Source organism: Passer domesticus, chromosome 22, assembly GCF_036417665.1.
Source record: "Passer domesticus isolate bPasDom1 chromosome 22, bPasDom1.hap1, whole genome shotgun sequence".
Classification (NCBI taxonomy): Eukaryota; Metazoa; Chordata; class Aves; order Passeriformes; family Passeridae; genus Passer; species Passer domesticus.
Window position 1 is genome coordinate 3,100,214 of NC_087495.1, and position 24,922 is coordinate 3,125,135.

General features: G+C 45.4%; 2 protein-coding genes across 3 annotated transcripts; one reads left to right on the plus strand and one right to left on the minus strand.

The window, feature by feature from the left end:
* Positions 1-19: 19 nt before the first annotated feature.
* CLCN6 (chloride voltage-gated channel 6) lies at positions 20-17,106 on the plus strand. Of its 2 annotated transcripts, none has more exons than XM_064396991.1 (23): positions 20-118; positions 817-876; positions 1,914-1,979; positions 2,475-2,540; positions 3,198-3,264; positions 3,662-3,768; positions 3,988-4,114; positions 4,690-4,757; positions 4,854-4,912; positions 5,534-5,666; positions 6,058-6,171; positions 6,423-6,589; positions 7,441-7,567; positions 7,951-8,077; positions 8,401-8,554; positions 8,649-8,808; positions 8,954-9,060; positions 9,661-9,847; positions 10,273-10,430; positions 11,237-11,393; positions 12,089-12,196; positions 12,598-12,723; positions 14,019-17,106. In XM_064396991.1, exons 1-23 carry the CDS (start codon positions 41-43, stop codon positions 14,097-14,099), a joined length of 2,604 nt encoding a protein of 867 aa, XP_064253061.1. In that variant the 5' UTR covers positions 20-40; the 3' UTR covers positions 14,100-17,106. The 2 variants fall into 2 exon arrangements, with proteins under 2 accessions (XP_064253061.1, XP_064253062.1); XM_064396992.1 differs by lacking the exon at positions 20-118 and adding an exon at positions 559-640.
* Positions 17,107-22,290: 5,184 nt separating this feature from the next.
* NPPA (natriuretic peptide A) lies at positions 22,291-24,571 on the minus strand. Its single transcript, XM_064397502.1, has 3 exons — positions 24,332-24,571; positions 22,586-22,875; positions 22,291-22,369 (listed from the first exon to the last, which is right to left on the minus strand). The coding sequence occupies exons 1-3, from the start codon at positions 24,449-24,451 to the stop codon at positions 22,291-22,293; spliced, it is 489 nt and encodes a 162-aa protein (XP_064253572.1). The 5' UTR covers positions 24,452-24,571.
* Positions 24,572-24,922: the final 351 nt, after the last annotated feature.

Below are 24,922 nucleotides of genomic sequence, written 5' to 3' on the forward strand. Positions count from 1 at the left end.
GGCGGGGCGGGGCGGGGCGGGGCGCGGCCGGCGGCGGAAGATGGCGCGGTGCGGGTGCGGGGCCGGGCTGTGCTGCTGCTGCTGCGGCGAGCGGGAGAGCCGCACCCCCGAGGAGCTGGTACGGCCCCCGCCCTCCTTCAGCCGCCCCCTGACCCCCTCCGGGCTCGTGCGTGCTCACCCCGGGACTCGGCCAAGCCGTACCCGGGTCTGGGGAGCGCCTGAGGGCGGGCGGGGAGCGGTGCTGGAGTGTTGGGCCCCGCGCCTCAGGGCCCGGTCTTTCCACCTTAGGGTGCTGCTCCTGGCCCAGTCTCTTATCCGATGCTCGTCCCAGCCCCACGTTCCCGCCCGTTTTGCTGCCGGGCCTGGTCCTCCACCGGCAGTGGCGGAGCCCGCGCTGTCCCCACCCCGGCCCCATCCTTTGTCTGGGCCTCGTATCCCAGCGCCTGAAGCCGCTGCCCCTCGTAACGGGGAGTGGTCCTGGCAGGGGCTCTCTCTGACTCTAGCACTGCAGAGTACTCTCTTTAAAATTATTGTCCCTGTAACCCTTGGTGTGAAGGAAAGGGATGTGGGTTTAGGGCTTTGCTCTTGGGATCTCATATATAGAAGTGATGTGTGTTCTGGCTGAGGGACCAGCTGTAAGGTAAGACCCTTCAGCGTTACCACAAAGTATGTGGTGGTCTGGTAATGCACACTCTCAGTTTACCAGCAGCAATGGTATAGGACTTGTGTAATTTTGGCTTTGCTACCAGTGTTCGTGAACAGCTGTAGATGCATTTGTTTCCTTCATGGTTTTCCTTTCCTGCATTTGTTTTGCAGACGATCCTAGGAGAAACTCATGAAGAGGAGGATGAGATCCTTCCACGCAAAGACTATGAGGTGGGGAATTAACTAATCTGATATTAATGTGATAAGAACTGCAGACAAGTTTTGATCTGTTTGAGTTTGTAATGGGGCAGATACTCAGTATGGATCATTAGGTTGCATTGGCATCAGCAGAAATACCAAGAGTTGCTGTGCTTGCAAAGAACTGTTCCTCATCTTTGTATGTTTCTGGGATAAGGCTCTGTGAGTAGGTTGAATGTCTGCTCTCAAGTCAGACTCTTGTTGAGAAAATTCATTTTCAGAGCCTGGTGCATGTTCCTACTTCTTCAGCGTGAGATTCATAGGCTCTGGTGGCCTTGTTTTCTGGTGACTATAGAAATTATCTGTAGTTACAGGGTCACAGTTGCCTTTCTGCTGTCTGCATTGTCATGCTGGCTCACAACAGATCTTCCTATATATGATGCTGCTGCTTACAGGAGGTTTTTGCTTTTTGCATCACTGTCTGGTGGCCCTGAAGTATTTAGAACAGTTGCAGTCAGTGTGGGTGCCACCAGCCCAGCCTGTCACAGCTTGGCTTGAAAAGGTGAAGATGTGGATAAAACTAGTGGAGTTTTGTGAGTGTGGGTGGGAAACTATTGCAGTTAACTCCTTGCTGTGATAAAGTGAAGAATTGATAAGTTTCATCTGCACAGGAGTTCCTAGCTAGTGTTCCTCTTGCAGTGAGAGGGTGAATATAAAGATCCAGTGTTGTCCTCTGCACTCTCAAAGTGGAGACACAAAGTCTAAAACTGTACAATGTGGCTTCTCTAATATAAAGATGTATAAATCAGTTATGCTTCTGTTTGTTTCACTGTCTCTCTCAGCTTGAGCAATGAAATTGTTCTGTTCTTTCACTTTGTGTTTTTCAGGGTCTGAGTGATCTAAATATTTAAATTAACTTGTTTCCAGGAGGATTTTCTCCTACTGTTGTTTGCAGAATCTACTGTGGGGGTAGCAATGACTTCTGTGGTCTTTAACAAGGTCTTCTAGACGTAATTTTTTTCACAACCTGTTGCAGCAGACTCTTCTAAATTGACCTTTTTGCATTTCAGAGCTTGGATTATGATCGCTGTATCAATGACCCGTACTTGGAAATTTTGGAAAGCATGGACAACAAGGTAGGACCTTGTTCCTTCACAAGCTAAAACTGTGGAAATTGTCCAGAGAAACTGTGGATTGAAGCGTTCAAAACATTTTTGTATGTGGCTTTGACCAGCCTGGAAGGAGAAGGTGTGCCTGTCCATGGCAGAGGGGTGGAGTGAGATGAGCTTTAAGTTCCCTTCCAACCCAGATCATTCTGTGATTCTAAATATGCACTGTAGGAAATTTTATGTAAATTCTTTTCTCATTTATGACTGAAATTCTGCATGTTCTCCTGGTTTCTCTATTACAAAAAAAAAATACATAGTGGAGATTATAGCTCCCAGCATCTCTTGTGACCCTCAGGTTTAAAGCAAGCATTCCTGTTTTCAATTTGCTGTTGTCACAACACACTCTTCTGTTGATTTATCCCTCTCGCTGTTGAGCTGTGGAGGCTAAACCCAGCTACCAAAAAATCCCTGTTTCTGTGTTGCTTTTATTTTACTTTTTTTTTTCATCCTCTTTCCAAACAGAAAGCCCAAAGATACGAAGCAGTGAAGTGGGTGCTGGTTTTTGCTATTGGAGTCTGTACAGGACTGGTAAGGATCATGCTCTTTGGGGAATGAGGAAAATTCAGGAGTCTAAGCAGGAATAATTTAGAAGTCAGTGGCTAAGGAGTAAAGTTAAGAGGAAGCATTCTCTTTCATGGTGATGAGAGCTTAGTAGATGGAGTTGTCTTTTGGGAATTATAGCATGTTGTTATAGACTATTTTTCAGGAAGACTTTTTTTTCTTTCAGAACTTGCTGGGTTTTCTTTGTAAAGTAGTCTGGCAAATCCTTTAATTTTGCATAAAGGAAAACTTGTCCAAAGCAAACAACTTAGTAAAAAAGGATGACAGTTTGTGGATGATCTGTGAAAATCAGCTCAGCTGACTGTATAGCTCAATTAAATACCAGTTTTCTTCTGTACCCTTGAGTATGTTGAGGGTGTTAAAAATGGTGCCAGATTAGTACTTTAATGGGTACTAATCAGATGCAGAAGTGCATCTCTTCAGGAATAATGCTAGGATGCATCTGTCCCAATGAGAGAGAGGGAAGAAATCTGAGTTTTCAGAGCTGCTTTACTCTGAATGATGCGTTTGTCTTTTTCATTTTCTGTTCCCTCCTGTGTACATGTTTCTGGTAGGACTGACTAGAGGGTGGTCTTCATATTTGTATGTAGAAATTAATGATGGCAATTCTGTCTTTTTTCCCAGGTGGGCCTCTTTGTAGATTTCTTCGTGCGGCTCTTTACCCAGCTCAAGTTTCAGGTGGTACAAAGCTGTATCTTTTACCTTGGGCCTTGCTGGACTCAAGTGACCATTCCCTTTCTGTTCCCATCTTTTGCTCAGAGCAGCTGACTTGCACAATTTTGCCATTGGGCATGTTGTTCATAATTAAGCAAGTTTTCAACTTGCTTATGTAATTCAGCCCTTGAAACCAAGAAATGTTTCCAGTGTCGGGTACATAAGCAGAGACTGAAAGAATGAGTGGTGTCCCTTCTTCCTAATTCAGTGATGAGCTTTGCAAAGGAAGCCTGGCTTCCTGACAGGTTGTGTTAGCTGCTCTGGCTGGATTAGGAAGCACAGGCTTGGCTCTTGAGGCCAGTGGGAGGCCCATATATTACCAAGTGATTGTGTGTTGGTGTGGGGAATGTTGTTTTCCTTGACCATTCCTGCAGCGGTGGAGGAGTGCACTGAGAAAGGCTGCCTTGCACTGTCCTTGTTGGAGCTGCTGGGGTTCAACCTGACCTTTGTTTTTCTTGCCAGTCTTCTGGTCCTGATCCAAGTAAGACTTCAGTCCATTGCTGCTCCTTACACAACCTTCCTTTCCTCTTGATATGAAATATCCTTGCTAGAAACACTTTCTGCCCCAAAGCATCAAACTGTCTTCACAGTTGTATTTGATTTAGCTAAGCAGGGTCTCTTGGTCCCTTGCTCTTTGATGAGAAGTTGTTGGTCAGGTATGAAATCAATGCACCATAGTGTCAGTGTTTCTTTTCTGCAGCCTGTAGCAGCTGGGTCAGGAATTCCTGAAATTAAGTGCTACCTCAATGGAGTGAAGGTTCCAGGGGTTGTGCGTCTGCGGACAGTGGTGTGCAAAGCTACAGGAGTGCTCTTCAGTGTGGCAGGAGGTAAGGAGGGCTCTCATGTGTTGATCTTGTTGGGTGAAGGGGTCACTGAAGGGGAAAAAATGTTTTCTCTCCTTTTATAGGGCACAGAAGGCCCTGCCTTTCCAGTAAAATAATTTTGGTGATTTGGAGCAGAGTCATGAGCTCTGAGTGCATTTATAGAGTAGAGAATAAATAGAAGGATCAGGACTGTCAGGGAAACAGGTGATTTTCTGAGTGGGCTAGTCACATGTGACTCTTTGTGACAGAATCCAAGAGAGAAACCTGAGAATGTTCCAAGACACATTGTCACAGCCTGAGGGCAGAAGAGCAGAATAACCTGGAGAGTCCAGAGTCCTTGTCACAGTTGTTTTTCAGTTATTCCACCCACTTGGAGTGCAGAATCTGTGCAAGTCTTTGCCAGCATTTGGGGTTGTTGAGGGAGCAGGAGGTCAGCACCTCCCTGTGAGGAGCTGCAGGCTCAGCACAGAGAGATGTGCCATGGCATGGGAGTGATGAGCTGATCTCTTCTGGCTTTGTCAGCAAGGGAGGGTGGCAGTTGGGAAAGTGCATTCCCTCAATGAGCTCTGTTTTTCCAGGTCTTTTTGTCGGGAAGGAGGGTCCAATGATTCACAGTGGTGCTGTTGTGGGTGCAGGCTTGCCACAGGTTAGTGCTGGCCTGAGCCACGGTCCTGGTCACGGCACTGTTTTGTAAGAGTAAGTTCCCATCTCCTGTGTTTCTAAATCTTTACTTTGTTTGTAGTTCCAGAGCATCTCTTTGAGGAAGATCCAATTTAACTTTCCCTATTTCTGCAGTGACAGGTACTGTACCCAGGATGTGGAGGAGGGGAGAGGAGGATAAATGAGCAGACTTCCTTGGGAGAAGGGTGGTGGGCTGGGATGAACCACTCAGTTGTTTTATCAGTTTCTTTCTAGAGTCCTGCAGTTTCATTCTGCAGCAAGACAACACCAGGGTGTCACTCTTCCAAGCTGCTCTGGTTTTCCTGTTCATAGATGTTCTCTTGTGCTGCTCAGCAGATCTCTACTCATTTCAAACCTTTAATGTGGGTGGTTGAAAGCTCACCCCTTATGATTAGGATATACTACAGAAAAGGCTGGTTCTCCTGAATGTGAACAAGTTCTTGTCCTTTTGTTTCTGTAATTCTTTCAAGTGATGCTGGAGTCCATGGTTTGGGATGGTTCCTCACATACTGGGCAGTTGTGTAGTACCAGAATTCTGCTCTGTGTTTGTGCTCTACAGAAAGAACACAATGCTGCAACTTAATGAACACATGGTGGTGTCTGCCATGGCCAGCTTTACTCCCAGCTGTCATTCATGAATCCCTGGGATATTCCAGTGGGGACAGTCTCTTACTTAGCAGAACCTAAGCATCTCCAGAGCTCTGATTTGCTAAACTGAGGTTGTTTTTCTCTTTATTTCAGGGATAAAAGGGATTTTGTATCTGCTGGAGCAGCTGCAGGGGTTGCAGCTGCCTTTGGAGCCCCAATTGGAGGCACTCTTTTTAGTTTGGAAGAAGGTTCCTCCTTCTGGAACCAGGGACTTACATGGAAAGTGGTGAGTGGTGATTCTGACTCTCCCTGTGTCTCTTCCTTGAGAAGAGAGCTCCCCTTGCTAGGGCTTGTCCATGAGGGCATTCTGATTATCCTGCCTCTTCCTGAACTGCCTTGGCAGGAGGGAGGTTTCCTGCTCTGTCAGTGTTCAGAACTACAGATCAGGGGCAGAGATGAGCCTGATCTTATCTGGAACTGTGGGACAGCTTTAGGCAGCAGATTTAGTGTACCTGGGAGCGTGGGCCTTTGTGCCTGGGCTCTCTGCAGTCTGATCCCTTCCACAGTCAGTTCCTTTGCCCAGGCATAGGTCTTAAGGAAGAGCTGACTGTGACTGTACCAATCTTAATTTTGGGAACCTTTGCTTCCCCCTTTTTTTTTTTCCTTTTGTTCCACAGCTTTTCTGTTCCATGGCTGCCACTTTCACCTTGAATTTTTTCCGCTCTGGGATTCAGTTTGGAAGCTGGGGGTCTTTCCAGCTCCCTGGGCTGCTGAACTTTGGAGAGTTTAAGGTAAGATTTACTGTTATATCCCCACTCTCCAGTCTCTTGTTAGTCCTGTGCTTCTGTCTGTTAGTTTGGAGGTTTCTTTTGACACATGCTTGTATTTCAGTGGAAAGCACTTAGCTGCAATACATTGGTACCCTCAGACATAATTGTTGCCCTTTGATCTTAGCTACTCAAAATCTCTAGGTGGAGACAGAAGTGTTGGTAGGAAGTTGCAGCAACTACTGTAATGCTTTTTTGTACACTTTTCTGTGCAGTGCTCTGAGTCTGATAAGAAATGCCATCTCTGGACAGCTGTGGACCTGGGCTTCTTCATTCTGATGGGGATTGTGGGAGGCCTTCTTGGAGCCACCTTTAACTGCCTGAACAAGAGGCTTGCCAAGTACCGCATGCGCAACGTGCATCCCAAGCCAAAGCTGGTCAGGTATGTGTGCTCTCTGGAGCTTGTACAGGGATCTCTGCTCACAAAGCAAAAGCATCAGTCTAGAAGACCCTTTGAGTAGGATTGGAGGAAATCTCAGACTGGTTGTTTTAAAAATCACTAAATGAATCCTCCACAGAACTTAAAAGTGAACACCAGAAACCAAATGTTACAGTCCCTGTAATTTTTTGATGACTTTGGTGGTACAGAGAGAATAGAAATCCCTCTTATAAGGGCAATGGAGGGAGCTCTTTATCATAAAGGCTGAACAAACCAGAGCTTTGTCTCCATGCAGGATTTTTTTGTGTCCTTGTCCAAACTAATATGGATGGAATAGCTGATCTCACTTTTTAAAATCATGTTGGTTAATTAAATTCACAATTTCTGTGCTGTTTAGAGAGGGAACTTGTGTGTTATTCTGAAAGCAGCTGTTTGCTCTAGACAGCTCCTAAACACAAAGCCCAGGTTTAAAGAGAAAAATAAGTGTATTTCAGCAGTTTAGAAAAGAGATTGAGACTGGGCATCACCCTGCCCAGTCCTATCTACCCTTTTACCCTGTAAGGATGTTTGTTTCCATGTGAAACTCATTACTGAACCCTGGGGCTTTTCATGTGTGACTGCTGTGTGCTCTCTGGGCAGAAACAGCTTCTTTTTGGGGCAGCCAGTTAAGAAGGGGAGCTAAGGCAATCCCTGGGAACCAAGTCAAAATTCAACTTGATTTCTGATGTCTCTTGTTTGATGCTAAGCTATGGTGACTGCTGCTTCTTGCAGCCTTATAAAGTCATCTGCAGAGCTGGGACTAGGTTACAGTGCTGAGTGTGGCTTCAGTGTATGGTTTTTGTTGTGTCTTTCAGAGTCTTGGAGAGCTTGCTTGTGTCGTTGACCACCACTGTCATGGTGTTTGTGGCCTCCATGGTTCTGGGGGAATGCCGGCAGTTATCTCCCAGCAGGCACGGTGGCAATGACACCCTGAACCTGCAGGTGAGGGATTCTTATGTGAATATTATATTCCCTGTCATTTTGTTCACCCTGCAGAGAAGCACAGGCATGTAATGAGCTTTTGACAGCATGCAGTACATAACAGAACTGCAGTGAGAGCCCATGCAGGCTTGCAGGAATTGTGGTAATAATGAAGCCTACGTTGTACTTTTGTACAAAACAACTCAGGCTCTGAGTCAAGGAGCCCATTGATGTTGTAGGCCCCATCTCTGCTATTGATGTTTGGTCTGAACTTCCCAAAGCATGGCTGTCCTGGGGTGATGACAATGACTAAAAGTAACAGAAGTGTTATTTCCATTCTCCCCAAAGGCTAATGTAGGAGACAGTGAATCTTAACCCTTTGTGTCTTTTGTGTCCTGCATTAGGATATATCAGAGGATGTAAATTCAAGCATCAAAACTTTTTTTTGCCCAAATGAAACGTACAATGACATGGCCACGCTCTTCTTCAACCCTCAGGAGTCAGCTATCCTGCAGCTCTTCCACCAGGATGGTAAGTAGTTAGGAGACTGCCTCATCCCACACTTAAGCTTCAGAGCTTCATCTTAGCTGGAGCAGCACCACAAGGCTAGCAGCATTTTCAGGCCTTCATGGCTCTGAAGGACTGCTAGTAAAACTGGTGAAAGTCTCTTTGATGGGAAGAAAGGCCTGTTTTTCCTCTCTTTTCACTTACTCATTGTCTGCATGTGTGTTTGGACTTGGAGACTCAGTAGCTGTTGTGAGATGAGCCTGCTGTGAGCTGAGGGGTTGGATGGTGGAAGACTCTGTCTTGGACAGACATGTGCCCCTTTAGTCATGATTCTTCTTGTGTTGCAGGTACTTTCAGCCCAGTCACCCTATCCCTGTTCTTCCTTCTCTATTTCTTACTCTCCTGCTGGACATATGGGATCTCTGTGCCCAGTGGTCTGTTTGTACCATCACTGCTTTGTGGGGCTGCCTTCGGACGCCTGGTCGCCAACCTCCTCAAAAGGTGCCTCAAGTGTGCGTGTGAGGGACATGCTGCAGGTGCACCATGAGCTCTCAGGCAGGTTTTTCTAATCTGAGGGCTCTGTGCTTTGCTCTAGTTACATTGGTCTGGATCACATCTACTCAGGAACCTTTGCACTGATTGGGGCAGCAGCATTCCTGGGAGGAGTGGTCCGCATGACCATCAGCCTGACTGTCATCCTCATTGAGTCCACCAACGAGATCACCTATGGGCTCCCCATCATGATCACCCTCATGGTGAGTGCAGGACTGGAGCTCTGGCTTTTTGCAGGCTGCTTGAACATGTGCTGGCCATGAATCTCTGTTACTTTCAGGGCTGTCATAAGTCAAGGGGTCTTGCACTTAAAACAGCAACTCAGTAGACCTTGTGTTTGCTATGCAGGTAGCCAAGTGGACAGGAGACTTTTTCAACAAAGGCATCTATGATATCCATGTGAACTTGCGAGGAGTGCCTCTTCTGGAGTGGGAAACCGGGATGGAAATGGATAAGTAAGGCTGCTCCTCTTGGCCTGGCTGTGGGTTAGAGTTTGTGGTGGGGATTCTTGCTCTGAAATGCGTTAATGCAGGGGGATGATGCTTCATCCTCAACAAACCTGGTTGCTCTGAGGAGCAGCTGTGAGGGCTGCTATGAAAGGAGTTGTGCACCAGGCCTGCAGAGGAAAGAGATGCTGAAGCCCTTACTGAGGGGATGGATGGATGGAAATCTGCAGGGTGGATTTGGGAAGTTCAGCAAGAGCTTTGTGAATGCATTCCATTGGACTTTGCTTCTTGTGAAATGTAATCTTCCCACCTGTTGTCTCTTCCCAGTAGTGTTTAGAAACTTTATTGTAAGTTAGAACATTCTGCCTTTCCTCTAGTGCATCACTGATATAATGTTACGTTATTAAAAAAAATAAAAAATCAGGTGTACCATCACTGCTGATACCACAGTGAAGGTGAGCACACAGGTAAAAGGAGCTAGCAGAATTTAACTGCAGCAGACTCCTTCAGGATCTTGTTTAGGGACTGGTTTGTTTCCATGTTTGTTCATCACCAGCCTTCTGCCACTGATGTGATGCATGCAGCAATCTTGGATTTCTATTTCTCCAGACTACAAGCCAGTGACATCATGGAACCCAACTTGACATACGTGTACCCACACACGCGGATCCAGTCCCTTGTGAGCATCCTGCGCACGACTGTCCACCATGCCTTCCCTGTGGTGACAGAGAATCGGGGCAATGAGAGGGAGTTCATGAAGGGAAATCAACTGATAAGTAACAACATCAAATTCAAGGTAAAGGGTTGCTTGTTTGGTAGGTTGAAGAGTAGAGAGCTTTGTTTTGCATTCAGAATGGCCGTGCTTTAGTTATTTAAGCTTTTGGGTAGAATTTGGGTTAGTGATAAGCACCTACTGCAATAGAAAATTTTAAAGAACTCCATTTCATTCCGTTGTCTGGGTGACAGTAGAGACAAAAGAGTGGGCTTCATTCCTAGAGGCAAAAGTTCAGAGGAAAAAGTAATCTGTTTATCAAAGACATGGAAATGTTTGGATTTGTTACTGAATTGCACAGTCCTATTGGCTATTCTTACAAGTCCTGCAGCAGCAGTGACTAATGAACGTGTTATGTGGTGGCACAAAGCTATGATTAGTAGTTCATAGTCACTCTTGGATAACTTGACTTGCCTAGTGAGTATCTGAGTATTGTTTGTTGTGTGCAGAAATCCAGCATCCTCACCCGAGCTGGAGAGCAGCGCAAGCGAAGCCAGTCCATGAAATCCTACCCTTCGAGCGAGCTGCGTAACATGTGTGACGAGCACATAGCAACAGAGGAGCCTCCTGAGAAAGAGGATCTGTTACAACAGATGCTGGAGAGAAGGTGAGGTCCTGGTAGGCACAAGTGTACGGAAGCAGGGTTTTTCCATATGTTGAGATGTGTTGTAAAGAGTGTTTCATACAGTCTCTGTCGTTCCATATGTCAGCAGAAACAGTGCTGATAGCCATGTTTTAGAAGTGATTTGTCAGCTCTGAGGAGCCAGTGCTGTGTCTCACACCTGGGACCAAGTCCCAGACAAGTGGGTTATGTCCAACTTACATTTCCTTCAAACACTTATACAGACATTTCCTTGAGAGGATGAAGTACCTGGGAAGATTTCTGTAGAAATCAATGTCCTCTTGTCTGCAAAAATATGAGAGCTCTGGAAAGCTCACTAATCCCAGCTAATGACCTAGTGCCATGATACTGATCCCATATTTCTGGTAACTGGGCTGAGTCACCAGGATTGTGTTGTTGTTACTTCCAAGTAGAAGCCCAGTCTAGTGAATAATTTTCTGCATCAGTGATGGCAACTTTCATGAATGGCATCCTGACCCTAATATTTTGCCAGATGCTTCAGCTTTTATTGCAGTCTGAGTAATTTGGCACTGAAAATTGCTTTAATAACAAAAATTGCTTTAATAGCAAAAAAAATAGCATGAGTTAGGAGACTGTCCCATTCTGCTGCTCTGACCACATAATGGCCCTTGACCTCTCTCCCCAATTTTTTTTTTTTGTGAAGTTTGTTGCTTGTCCCTAGCAAGAGTCCCTGAAATGTTCAGGGGAAGGTTGCAAAGAGCTGAAATAGCTGCTCTTTTGGGAGCTGGGGTATGTGAAGCTTGTAACACTTGGTGTTAAATCCATCACAGGTACACCCCTTACCCCAACCTGTACCCTGACCAGTCTCCCAGTGAGGAGTGGACCATGGAGGAACGCTTCAGACCCTTGACCTTCCACGGCTTGATCTTGCGCTCCCAGCTGGTCACGCTTCTTGACAGGGGGGTTTGCTACTCTGAGAGCCAGTCGGTGAGTCTTCTGTTCAGGAATTGCAGCAGAGACATCCCTGCCTTCTCAGGAGGCTAGGAACAATATCCATGGGCTGCCAAAAAGAATATACCTATTTTTACACTTTAAGGAATGCATGTGTGTTTTTAAAGTTGCAGACAGGTAATGTGAATTCTCCCTTGCAGCTCTTAGAGTAAAGGAAGTTGAAAATATCCCCAGGAAAAGGATAGCCACTGTTAAAAAAGTAATCCAGCAGCCCTGTTTGTTGCATAACGCTATGGAGAATATATGATATGAATATATGGCATAAAGATATGCAGAACTGGAGAATAGAGGGCAGATATTAAATGCAAATAGAGCATCCAGCAGTATATAGTTTGTGTTTTACTGCTGTGTGTTGAGGTCCTAGCAGAAAAATGTCATCTGTGTCACTGAGATCAGTGAGAGTATCTGAGGCCCAGCTCCCACAAGGCTGGTTTCCTGCTGCCCTCCAGTGTGGAGTGTAGATTTGTCAGAGGTTGGGGAGCAGGTCTGTTCTCTCCCAGCTAAAGGTCTGCATAGGTTTGGGCATTTCTGCAGAAGGTGGGTTTGTGGGTGTGGGAGGCGAAGGAGGTCTGGGGGAGCAGTTAGGAGGCATGGTTTGCTGTGCTGCTTGCAGCCCCTGTGTTGTCTGGAATGGTGACACATGGGTTCAGTGGGGTTTCTTTGAATTGCAGAGTGCAAGTCAGCCTCGTCTGTCCCACGCAGAGATGTTGGAGGATTATCCCCACTATCCAGACATCCATGATCTGGACCTCACACTGCTGAACCCTCGTATGATAGTGGTAAGATCTGCACTGCAGTGTGACAGTCCCTCCTCATATATATTTACAACTGTCCAAAGCCTTTGAAAAACATTGAGGGCATGTTTAAATACACTCTTTGGCACAGTGACCAACATCCTGTGCTCCTCAAGCACTCAGCCTTCTCTGCAGGTGGAAATCCTCTGCTATGAGGTAACAGTGTCCATTGGTGCTTTACTTCTAGAATAAGGTGTTGCCTGTCCAGTTTAACTTCTCAACAAACCAAACCAAAATAATATTTGTGCAGAAATATAAGGTGACCATAGTCAAGTACTCTGTCCAGGCATCAGTGCCATGGAGGACTTGGAGGAGTTGCATGCTAGTGATTCCCAGAGACATTGAAAATGCCTCTTGTAAATAACATGATTCTTTTTCTTTCTTAGGATGTCACCCCATACATGAACCCATCACCCTTTACTGTCTCTCCAAATACTCATGTGTCACAAGTCTTCAACCTGTTCAGGACAATGGGACTCAGGCATTTACCAGTTGTGAATGCAGTTGGAGAGGTGAGTCCTTGTCTTGGCTTAGCTGAGCAAGGCAGCCACAGTGTTTGTGCAACACTTTCCATCATTGGGACAATTAAGATCTCTTTTAACATCAAACAGAAATGCTTTAAAGAGATCAGAATAGGATTTTTTAGGGCCCTGAAGACTTGATTACTGTGACTTTGTTGGCATCTTTTGTGTCCTAGCCTGTTTTCCCTTTACCTGCAAAGAGCAGGATGTGCATCTCTCCTGTCTCAGATTGCAGCCTGTAGAAGCTGTCTTATTTTTCTGTGTGTTGAGAGGTCCTGAGCTCATCAGAGGCCACTAATTTGCCTTTCCTTTCACAGCTTTATTCAAGGCCAAGAGCAAAATTTGCTATATGTTGGGGAAAGAGGTTTTTCTGTAAGAAGGGAGTTGTATTCTATTTCTACTCATAGGAGCAGCAAAGCAAAGGAGTGTTTAAATATCTGTGTTTGACTCACTGTCCCTTTGCCATCTACAATGCTCAGAAGCAGTCAGTAGATGTCAGCAACCTCCTATGACCACTATGAGAAACTGTTTCCCCTAAGCCTGACCTGGTCTCTGTGAGGCAGCACTGCTTTTTCTGCCTCAAGGTTCCCCATAGTTGCTCTGCAGGACCTGTGAGTTGCAAACAAGATGTTAGCTTATTCCATTTTAGTACAAGATGCTCTTTTGGTACTAGAGAACAGCCTAGTTCTAAACTCTTTCCTTGTGTAAAATCAGAGAGGTGTTTCACCAGCTGAAATATGTGGTTTGACTTTATCCACAGCAGGCTGGGAGAGGGTCCCTCTTGTCACCTGCCAGTGTGCAGTCACCTCTTAGCTAGTCTTGACCATTTCTCTGTTTTGGTCTGGAGAGCTTCCTTGAATGTATCTGACAGGAGTTCTCTGAAGTCATGCCATGTGGAATACCAGAAATGTCTTGAATGAAACCTTAAAAGACAGCTTTGTTATTTCCAATTGCAGTTTTTACTTCCCGAAGGATTTTACATCCTTATGCTGTCTGACATGGAAAGAATGGTCCTACTGGTGCCAGACACCACAGCAATGGTTAAGCTGTTTGTTTGGGTGTAGGTAAATCAGCATTCTTGCCTGAAGAGTAAGTGTTGGTAGAGGGAGAAATGTTTTTGTGAATTTCAACTTGAATCCGCTCTAACTTAGCATTGGTCAAGAACTGCTCTCGGGTTTCCTCTTTTTGGGGTGTTGAAAAAATGACCACTTTATTATGGATGTCTTTCAGTGGCACATCTCTGATACAGACTTATATCTTTTCTTCTCCTTTTCTTCCTGTTTAAGGTTGTTGGGATAATCACTCGGCACAACCTGACCCACGAATTCCTGCAGGCAAGACTGAGGCAGCACTATCAGACCATTTGATGCCCCTGCCCCTCTGTCAGTGTGGCTTCCTCCCTCTCCAAGCTGGCACACATGCTCGCATTCTGCTTGGACCACACAAGGCCCAAGACCTCCCGTTTGGCTTCTCACGTGCATATCAAGCCTGGGGAACTGGGAAACATTTTGCTAGCCAGAGAATTAGAGGAGCTGCCTGAGCCCAGAGCTGTTGATTGGCCTCAGGCACTTGGTTTGACAACTCTTGATCCAGGTGTTTTCTTCCCCTGTCCCCCTGTTATCTCCTTCCATCAGATGTTGTCCTGACATTGTGTGTTCTGCCATTTTATTTTGGGGTTTTCTGAAGAGTTGGAAAAAAGAACCATTCCCCTCCACTGTGTCCTGGGCAAAGAACTGCAGTATCTTTCCCTTCCTCCTGTGTGACTCCCTTTTCTTCTTCCTCCCTTGTTCCTGCAACTGTTGCCTTATTTGTGTGAGAAGGAAGTTACTGTCACCACTGAGAGGAGATACTGAAGTTTGCAGATATCAGATAGCTGCTCTCGAGGATGGTTTCTGCAAAAGCAGTATTGAAAAATCCAGCCTTTTGGAAGTATACCTGTCTTTGCAAGTGTTCTCCTTTGCCCATGTTTTTTCACTCTGGCTTAATTTGTTCTTAATTTCTCTCCTTTCACGGGGAAATGTTTCTGCTGTGATATTTTTGACATCAGATTGCTTTTGAGAGCAGCTCAGGAGATTTGGAGTTCAAAATGGTTACATTTACTGTTACTGTTTGGGTTTATAAATATTTAGTACATTTTTGAGCATCTCAGAGAAAAGAGATCTCTTCCCTGTTAGCTGTTACTATTATCTCCCTGTAAGAGACTCTTCTAAGATGCTTGGTGACACTCCACTTTGACATTCCTGCATTTCATGGCATTTGTAGGCACTTTGTCCCTGCACTGCTCAGACAGTGAGAGCCTGGGGCACCTTTCCAGCTGGAGTCAGAGACCAGGGAACTCCACATCCCGAGGGCATGGAGAAGTGTTGCTTTGTGGAAGCAAACAGAACTGATGGTCTTGGTTGAATTATCTGTGTTGTGAGAGGAGTTGTTGTAGTTTTAGGCTGCCATAAGGAGGGATACTTGCTGCTGGTGGTTAAGTCAGGATCTCCTGCAGGTGATAAGTAGGGCTGTCTGTGCCCTAAAAATGCTTGGGATAATGTTTGCAACAATCTGTAAGGGTAAAATCAGCACTTAGGAGCCAGTTGCAGCCAGTTCAGAGCTTTAGCAGGTACCATCCTGGCCAGCACCTGTATGGTTCCAGCAGGCACCTGCCCTGCTGAGTTCTGTGTGCAGATAACCCTCAGTGGGAAGGCAGTGCTGTGCCTCAGGGACTGCGGAGCTGATTGGCTTGATAAAGCACAGAGCATTCTCTCAGCCAAGAGACTGGGGCAAGCTGCATGGGGAATGTATTCCAGAAAAGCTTCTACACAGCCTCTGAGCTCTCCAGTTAACCTCTTGTCTGCCATAAGGAGCTGGCTAGGTGGGAGCTGGGACAGAAGGCAGACTTTGATTTTGTTATTTCCAGTTGTTATTTTCTGTATTTCCTTAGAGTATTTCCTTAGAGGAACTGGCATCAGCTACTACCCTTGATTTGCAAGTTCTTTCCCTGTAAGTAGAGTAAGGATGTTTGCTCTGTCTGGATAGTCTCTGCAGGTGTCTGAGTTGCCTGTGTTCCCTGAGCTCTGCTCTTACACTGAGCTGGCCCAGCAAACTTCCAGCACCCATTTGCACTCCCTGGAGCTGGGCTGTAGGTTTGAAATGTGCTTATGTTAGACTACCTTTCACTGAAAGGATTTGTGCTCCTGGGTAATTATGAATCATAGGAATCCTGGTTTTGTGGGATTTCAGATCACTTAGGTGGAACTGGCAATCCTGTGCTGTTAGAACACCTGTCAAGAATGTCCTGTGTCTCCCCATGACAAATGTTTCTCTTGATCTTGTTGAGTGAGGGTGTGTGGAAGGGAAGGTTCCTTCTCTTCCTGCACATGAATAAGACTCCTTAGGTTGTTTGCCTTGAGCTGTTTTATTTCTGTACACAAACAGCAGGGTGTTGTGCTGCAGGATGTCCTTGTCATTGCTGCTGAGACTAGAGTTGGCAATCCAGACAAATCAGGCTGGAGAATCTTACCAAGATTTTTCTGGGCACCAGATGCTTCCCCATGAGAAGGCACTTTGCCTTCAACCTGTTGGCAGCACTGTCTGCTCTGCCTGGGCATCTTATACAAATGTTTCAGCTGAAAAACACCCTTTCATTCTTTCATTAAAGACATTTGCAGTGAGGATGGTGGGTGACCCTGTCAGCTGCTTTAAAGGGAAATCTCAGTGTGCAATTACTGTTCTGTAGCCTGCAGAAAAGGAATTACAAGTTCACCTGACATTTGGAGATGCAGTGTTTCCCTTCTGATGAGGACTGCTGCCAGGGGGTTTGTGTTGAATCAGTCTTCTCACACTTCAGTTACTTAATTCCTTTCTTACAACACCCTTACTGCTTCTACCCTGGCTCTAGTTGCTAAGTGATTTATAAGAAACTTATTCTAACATAGGTGCCAGGAACATTTTAACAGAGCAACACTAAGGGAAAAATAACCCAGAACTGGGTTAGTTCTGTTGGCAAGGTTAGGGGCTTAGTCTGGGGCCTTCCTCCTTGCCTCATGGCTTCCTGTGCAGTGCTAATTATGCAGTTTTGAATTATTAATTACTGTGAACCATTCCAATGGTAGCAACTTACCTTTCCATGTGGGTTTTTTTTTGCACTGTTTTTTGTTATGAAATGATGTAAGCTAATTCCATGGTGTGTGTATATAAATTGTATTTTTTTTAAATTTGTATGAATATATTTTTATTTGAACTATGGCATTTGGGAAGTATTCATGTAGCTGTAACATGTCTGAGAGTAAAATGTGTGTCTCCTTCAGCACTTTCAAGGCCTTTTGATGTTTCTAGTATTGTTTTATTTTTGCCCTTTATGATAATAAAATTATTAGAACATGGCAACATCCAAGAGCATGATTTGAGGTAGTTGAGTCACTGCTGTTTATGAGCTGTCTGGATCCAAGAGTTTGTTCAGAAGGTGCTCTTAGACTAGGCAGAGAGGAATGGCTGTGACCCATTAGGTTGTGACCACTGCAGCTCCACATTCTCACTACAGCTGTTTCAAAGGAGGGCATTGCCATGTTTGATAAGGAGCTAAATTGTGCATATTGTGCTGCTTTTCTTACCTGACAACTCACCTTCCTCCCTGTAAGTTAATGAAAGAGGTTTAAACTACAGTGTGTCACCTCTTGTTTTACAGTTGGCTTCTCTAGGGTATGAAGTATCCTAATTTCATCTTGAATGTTTATTTTGTTTGTGGCTGTCTTTCCTGCTATGTCCTGCTGTCTGCCTTACAGAAAAGAGTTAGTGACAATTTTTGAGCTTTCACCTCATGCTTACAAGCCAAAAATGTAAGTACAGTCTTGGAGCACTGTAGAAATATCTGACCCCAAAGCTCCCTGCCCTCCATGGTCCTGTGCAGCAGGGGCTGCGTTGTGCAGGATGCACGTGGCACTCTGAGGCACTCCTGGCTGGCTGCTGCCCTCTGGCTCTCCCTTGGTGGGTGTGTAATGCCAGGGAAAGCCTGAGATGGGTAAAGCCATCTCTTTGGAGGGAATGGCAGAAAATCTGATTTGAGGAGCTAAAGCAGTGCCACAGAGGATTTAACTAAGCAAGGAGTAGGAAGGATTCCCTAGCAGGGGTATATTGTATTTGTGGGGTGTCCAGATGAAGGAAGGAATGATGAATCTGACTCCATGGTCTCAGAAGGCTAATTTATTATTTTATGATACTATGTTATATTAAAGAATACTAAACTATACTAAAGAATACACAAAGGATACAGACAGAAGGCTAAAAGATAATAAAGAAAACTTGTGAATCTCTCTCGAGAGCTTGACCCTGATTGGCCAATAAGTCAAAATAATTCACATGAAACCAATGAAACAATCTCCAAACATATTCCAGAGCAGCAAAACAAAGGAGAAGCAAATGAGATAATATTGTTTTCCTTTATCTCTGAGGCTTTTCAGCTTCCCAGAAGAAAAATCCTTGGCAAAGGGATTTTCCAGAAAATGGGACTGGAGAAAGGACTGGGGGAACTTTGCTTCAGCTCTGTGCTGCTTTTGATTGTAAATGCAGGAGGGAATGGGAGAAGTTTATAGGCTCATTGAATCCAAGCATGTGTCACTGTCCTTGTAATGACACACTCGGGCTCTAGCAGAAAAAAATAGTGGTGTTCAGTGAGATTATTATTATTTTTAAAATTTTTGCTTTGCTAGCAGGATACAAGCTGCCTCTTCAGTGTGTGTGCATTCCCATACAGGTGTGTGCATTCCCAGTTGTGAATCTTGCAGCAGGCACTGGAAGGAGCAGAGGATGGCTGTCTGGAGCTTTGGCTGTTGCAGGGCTGTGAGAAGAGATGAAGCTGCTCTTGTTGTCCAGGGTGCTGAAGGGCTTCTCAGTGGCAGTGGGATACACTGAGTCTCCTCTGCATCCTCTGTTCAAATGCAGTGTCTGAAAAAGCTCACTGGGAGCTGGGATGAGATGTCAGTGAGCTCCACTGCTGTCTGGGAAGGGAGGGGAGTCAGTCAGTGGGGTTTGGATGTTGGGATAACAGTTTAAAAGTGAGTAGGGTGTCCCTTTCTCCAGGCTGTTTCGATTGCTGTATGGGCTGGCTATGGTTTAACACACATCTTACTGATCTTTAAGCATTTTAAAGCAGACATTGGAACCCATATATACCAGTTTCAGTAGAAAATAATACTGTGTTGAAAACTCATGACTAACAGCTAAGACAAAACAACCTTGAGACCTTTGTGACTCCCCCAGCAGCTTTTGATGCCCATACCAGAGAATGTCTCTCTGGGATGGCTGAATTAACACACCAATTTTATTCTTTTCTTGTCTCCCAATTCCCAGCACAGCAGGCCTGACTCTAGTTTCTTTCCCACCACCTTCTGTTGTCATAAACTTTGTCTTCTCCCCACTCTGCTTTTTTTGTATGGGATTGTGCTGGTTTTCTGAGAGCAGTCAGGAGATGGTTATAGAGGGGGAAAGTCCTACAAATCTTCCTTCCTTCCCACATAGACGTGTGGGACATGCTTATCAAGCAGATGTCAATCAACAAAGGCCTTTGGGGGCCAAGATTCAGAAGTAAATCAAGCGAGCTGGTTGTGGCTGGATTGGGATGTGAACTGGCACAGCTCCCTGTGTCCCTGCAGCAGTGGAGGGTGTGTGCCCTGAACTTCACATATGATTTCTTAGAGAAACCAAGCAGGGCTGACAGCTCCTCTTGGCATTCTTGCCTGCCAGCTTGGATTTCAGTGGAAGCATTTTGTTTAGGGAAGCTTGATAGAGGTAGTGCAGTGTCTGAGGGGCAGAAAAACCATCAAATCTAATTTGCAAATATATGCCATGCCAAGCAGACCCCTATTCAAACAAGGCTCAGCCTTACAGAGTGCATGCAGCACACTAATGGAATTACTGTGTTTCAGAGTCCAAAGGAAAGCAAGCTGGTGAATTATGCACAGCCAGCAATGGGTACTGCCAAACACTGTTCAGGAGCTAGAATGAAGTCTGGCAGGGCAGGAAGTGGCAAATGTCATTTCAGCTGTGTGGAGGGTGTGAGCCTGGTCCCTCTCTGGTCCCACTGGGATATTTCTTCATTTACATGGCTGCTGTTCACAAGATTGTGCCCTGCTCTCTCTGATCCAGCACTCACAGCACCAGGGGCAGCTTTTTTCCATCCTTGGGGGTGATGTTCTTTGCCTGTAGAGTGATCAATGTTGAGTTTCTCCCATTCAGCTTTTCCCAGTGCTTACTCCTGAGTGCAGCACTATTCTGACCTGGCTGCAAGATTTCCCTGGGGGTGCTTTACAGCTCATTGTATGTATGGGAGTAGCAGTAAAAATCCAGTCAGAGATGCTTTTTTCCTCGATTGCTTACCCTCAATTAGGTTCTCCCAGACTGCAGGGTCTATTAACTTACTGTCTGCAAGCTGATACAGACTTGTTCCACCAGGAACTGGCTTGCTGCTAATACTGGACCCACCTGGCTTTAGGTCAGGAAGCATTGCCTCTTCTTGCCATTTTTAGCACATTCCACTGAACTAATCAGAGTTTTGTGCCCTGAGGGGCTGACAGGGAGGGACAATTTACAGTGTCTGTGCAAGTTGTGCTTGACTGGGTAAAATTCAGCTCCAGCAAGAGCTATTGTTGGAGTACATGAATTGTTTTTACTTTCAGCAGCACAGGGGAAGTCAGGCTGTTGCCCATTGCTGCTGTGGAGGGATCCACCTGCAGCTCCCATCGTGCTGCAGTGGGTGTGTTTGGAAAGCCTTTTAAGAAGACAAAGCCCCTTGTCCCCTCAAGGGCTCCCCAAAGGGTGACTTCACCCCCCATGATCTGTGAAGTTGAGTAAATGCAAAGTCACTGTATCTTTCACTGCAGATGTGTCCCATGGATGCTGCTGGGAATCTTAACCTGGGAATTTATTCTTGTGTCAGGGCAACCTGTGTGGACACTATTCCACAAAATATTTTATCTGTAGCTGGTGCTGCTGGAAGGAGAGAATTTGTATCACACTTTTGTGGTTTCCTGTTGGAGTGTAGCAAAATTATCCCCTCAGATTGGACTTGTGCCCTTCTTCCCTGGGAAAGAATCACAAGGCCCAGTGTGGAGAGGAGCACACAGATCCCTCTTGGAGGCCTTGTCAGCACTGCAGGGAGTGACTGGGAGGGTGGCTTGTCACCAATGTGATGTGTGACATGAGCCCTATTGAAGTGTTGCAGCAGCCTAGCTGTGACTGGCCTTGTGCAAGGAGGGGTGTGTGCTTGAATTTACCCTTTCCCTGGAGCTGTGTCCCTGAGAGCTGTTGTCAGCAGCTCTGGAACACCTGCCTTCCAATTCCTTATCCTCACCAGGTAGTTTCTGTCTCCATGTGCATTTGCATAGGCAAAGTCAGAATTGGACTGTTCAGCTGAGTCTGTCCTGGTGCTGCCTTCTTAAGCCCTGAACAAGTTTCTCAGGGTACTCAGGTACATGGGAATGCACTGAGATTCTGGGAATGAGGCTCATGAGGTGCTCAAAATAACACAGTTCCTAGCAGTGCATGCAGTCAACAGGACAGTTGTGTTGAGCTGGGCTTGATGCCATTGCTGGGGCTCACATGGGGATCCAAGCTTTGTTCCTTGGGATGCTGACTGAATGTGGTTTTGGCAATATTTCCTTCTTTGGTGGGGTGCTAGAATATGTTTTGGGTCAAATTCAGCTGCTAGGTGTGAAATCTAGCAACCATGGTTAAATAAACCTTAACCAGACTTGCAGTGTCCCCATTAGCCATGTTAGAACAACTTTGTGAGGGGCCTCACCCAGAAAGTGATAAATGCTGCTCTGTAGTTCAGTGATCCCACCTACCCTCATGAGGAATATCATGATCATATTCAAACCTTTGAGGATCCTTCAAGAAATTCTGGGAATCAGCATCTCAGCCACGTGCAGAGTGAGACAAGACACAGTTAATGATGTATCTTTCTGTTGATGCTCGTAACCTTTATTTGGTCACTGCTAGAAAGCATATACAATGAATTCCCTTTCCTCCCTCTGGTTATCTTGAAACTTGTGGAGTGGTATGATTTCATTTATTTCTTTTCATGTAACTTTTGCTTATGTGAGGCATTTGTGGCAGTTCCCATGACTGAATAATTTAAACCAGCAAAAGGACTCTCTTATCACTGAAACCCTGTCTATAGGAGGACTCATGATGATCTTTCAATGTTAAGCAAGTTTGGTTTTTTTTTTCCTACTAACCTCTTAGCATTTCTTACTGCAGAGGAAAAGCCTCTAGTCAAAAACTCATTTTCATTTTTACTAAGTTTTCTCTGTCTCATGTAAGTAAGATCCAGGCTTGTGGGTACCAGAATATCAATAAAACTTAAGATTTTGACTTTAAGCAAATACAAGAAAATTTAATGCAACAGACAGGAGAGAGGTCCAGCACAGATGTCTAATGTGTTAGTTTTATTTAAAGATGGTCTGTCAGTGCTAATGTAAGAAATGTTCTTTAAAAAACATCAAATAAATAAATAAATAAATAAATAGAAATAGGAATAACTTTCTGTTGAGGAGCTTAGAAAGCGTCTGGCTTTCACCTTGGGAGGAAGGGGTACTGTAAAGCATTCTTCAGAGCAGGTTCCAGGGAGGTTGATCCTAATTTCTCCGGGAACCTGCAAACCAAACATAAAATAAATGTTATGAGAATCTGTTTTTATCTTTGTGTGTGTCACCATTGTCAGCAATGCTTTTGAAAAACCAATACTAGCTTAAATACTAGGCTCAAATTAATTCTGTAACTGTGTCTTACAGACTTTAAGGAGAAGCTGCTCCTTGCCTGTGCCATGGCACACAGTCTGTGCTGTTCAGTGGGATGGCTTAGACAGGACTCACCATTGCAACCCATCCCGCTCAGGGAGCCGATCCGATCAATCCTCCTCCCAAAGCAGCCAGAATCTCTCATCATCCTGGGCATCTGCAGCCCCCTCAGCCTCTTGAGGAAGGGCTCCCTGTAGGACAGAGGGGTGTTGGGTGCCAGCCTGGGTTCAGCCTTCTGGTTGTCACTGTCATCGGCGAGTTCCGGCAGGATCTCCTCCTGGCTTTTGGGTTCTTGCAGGTCGGGATTGGCCTCCAGGGCTTCCATCATTGCAAACTTATCCTCCAGTCTTTCCAGCAGAGCCTGTAAGAGAAGGATTAAATTAATGAAATTCCTTGTCTTGTGGTCATTTGCTAATTGTTCCAGTCCTTCTGTTCTGTATTCATAGATGGTCCCATAGCCCACCCTTGGGAGACTGACAGGTTGGATCCCAGCCTTCCTGGTGGTCCCTGGGTTCTGTCCTCTGCATTAGATCCCTGTTTCCAGCAATTCCATCTATGGGAAGACCCAGCTTCACCCTGTGGACTGAACGAAGCTGCTTGCCATCATGTGTACCTTACTGGCAAGTTTAGAATACATCTTGGAGGATGTGGGTTGCACAGGGTCCACCCAGCCCACCACTGGTAGACAGCCTGAGAGAACCTCTAGCCACACAGCCCACTCCCACGTTCTCACATTGCTGCTTTGTCACCCCTGGCTATTTCACTGGACATCACTTAGAGAAGCTCTAGGTGTTTTCACTAATCTCTGCCCCAGGGATTACAGGATTTCTACTCCTGAAAGTACTGAAACATCTATATGGTAAATTCATGCCTGCTGTGTGATTGCTTCCTGAGTAGCATTCTTTGTAATTTGTAAAGCTTTGTGTAACTGAGGTCAGATAACCTCCTCAAGGGCAGCTCAACCAATTAGAGGAATCTAATTGCCCAACTCTACAATATGAATATAGAGGAATGAGCCTTATGGCTTGCCTGACAGTGAGTGCGTTTGGAAGCCACTCTTCCTGGCTGCAGGAAACAGCCCAGAGGCAGCTTTAGCTTCAATTGTCCTTATCAGCTCAGGGAGTTTGTTCTTAGGGCCTGAGAACAGTTTTGAGAAGCTGGTTACTGGTACCAACCAGCCCAAGGAAAGCTTTGAGCTTTCAGATCCCATCAGAGTCTCAAGCTTGCACTGTGCTGTAACAATGGATTTTCTCTATTATTTGTTAAAATGCTTAGTGGTAATTTTGTAGCTCTGGAAGCTTTTCTGGATGAGCCATACTAAATGATCGTGTTATTCCTCTAGTAATATTTCTAAAAGTTTGTCTTTGGGTGCTCCACTTTACCTCCTCATCTCTCATCCATACACAACCAGATCTCTCAAATCCACAAAGCTAGAGCTGTATGGCTGCCCTGTGGAGCAGGGGTAAACATATAGACAGAGTTTTCTATTTGTTCTTATGGAGCTACTCTGATGATTTTTTCCTTCCCTGGAACTTTGTTCCCAGGAAGATGTATCTTTAAAAGAAAAAGAACCTAAACACCAAAGCAGGCATCCTACAACATCACAATTTTTGTTCCCACTACTGCCCAGGAGCTCAGGTGAACCCAGCATGGGAGGATATTGCCCTACAGAGCTTCTCTGAACCCCTTTGAAAAGCTGAGGCTTTGTCCCCCTGATGTGGTTATTGCTATCCAATCATGCAAAAGGAAGGCAAAGCACCACCTCACACTCTGCTAAGCACCCCAAAAGTTTAACCTTGCAAAATGAGAGTCCTCACCTCCATGCTGGCCAGTTCTTTGGCAGGGCTGAGGCTGTAGATAGGGTTGGCTCTGCTGGAATGGAGCTGGATGAGCAGCAGCAAAAGGAAGCCATAGAAAAATGAGCCTTTAGTGTCCATGGCGCTGACTTCGTTGGCAGGAGGGAAGTTCAAGCTGCTTCTTCTGAGATGTCCCTTCAAGTCTCTTTCTTCCTTGTCCTGTTGTCTCTCTTCTGAAGCTTGTCTTTTATACTCTTTGGGTGATCCCTGCTTCCTAGGTTATCAGTGGGTTTATCTTGGGCACATTCCAGTCCCACTGCAGGCATGCAGCTCTGTCAAGGGAAGATTCCCTTTATTAGCTGTCATTAGGCAGCAGCTGCTGAGGAATGTATGTCACAAGTCAGTGATTTCATGTCACTCCCCCTCCTCTTGATACCAGGCGCTGTGATTACATAGTCCAGTTGGAAATTCTTAGCAATTCTCTTTCAAGAGACCCCTATGGTCAGATGTACAGAGATGGGAAACAATCCCAAAACTCCTCTAAACTTTGCTCGGTTAGAAGATTTCCATAAGGAAATTAGGAAACAACAGGCATTCAGATCAGTATTTGGT

Coding starts and splice junctions, on each gene's coding strand:
- CLCN6 (XM_064396991.1), top strand. CDS start 41: ATGGCGCGGTGCGGGTGCGGGGCCGGGCTGTGCTGCTGCTGCTGCGGC. Junction 5,667..6,057: donor AGGGACTTACATGGAAAGTG/GTGAGTGGTGAT, acceptor TTTGTTCCACAG/CTTTTCTGTTCCATGGCTGC. Junction 6,172..6,422: donor TGAACTTTGGAGAGTTTAAG/GTAAGATTTACT, acceptor TTTTCTGTGCAG/TGCTCTGAGTCTGATAAGAA.
- NPPA (XM_064397502.1), bottom strand. CDS start 24,451: ATGGACACTAAAGGCTCATTTTTCTATGGCTTCCTTTTGCTGCTGCTC. Junction 22,876..24,331: donor AAGAACTGGCCAGCATGGAG/GTGAGGACTCTC, acceptor CTTCTCTTACAG/GCTCTGCTGGAAAGACTGGA. Junction 22,370..22,585: donor GGGATGGGTTGCAATGGTGA/GTCCTGTCTAAG, acceptor TTTGGTTTGCAG/GTTCCCGGAGAAATTAGGAT.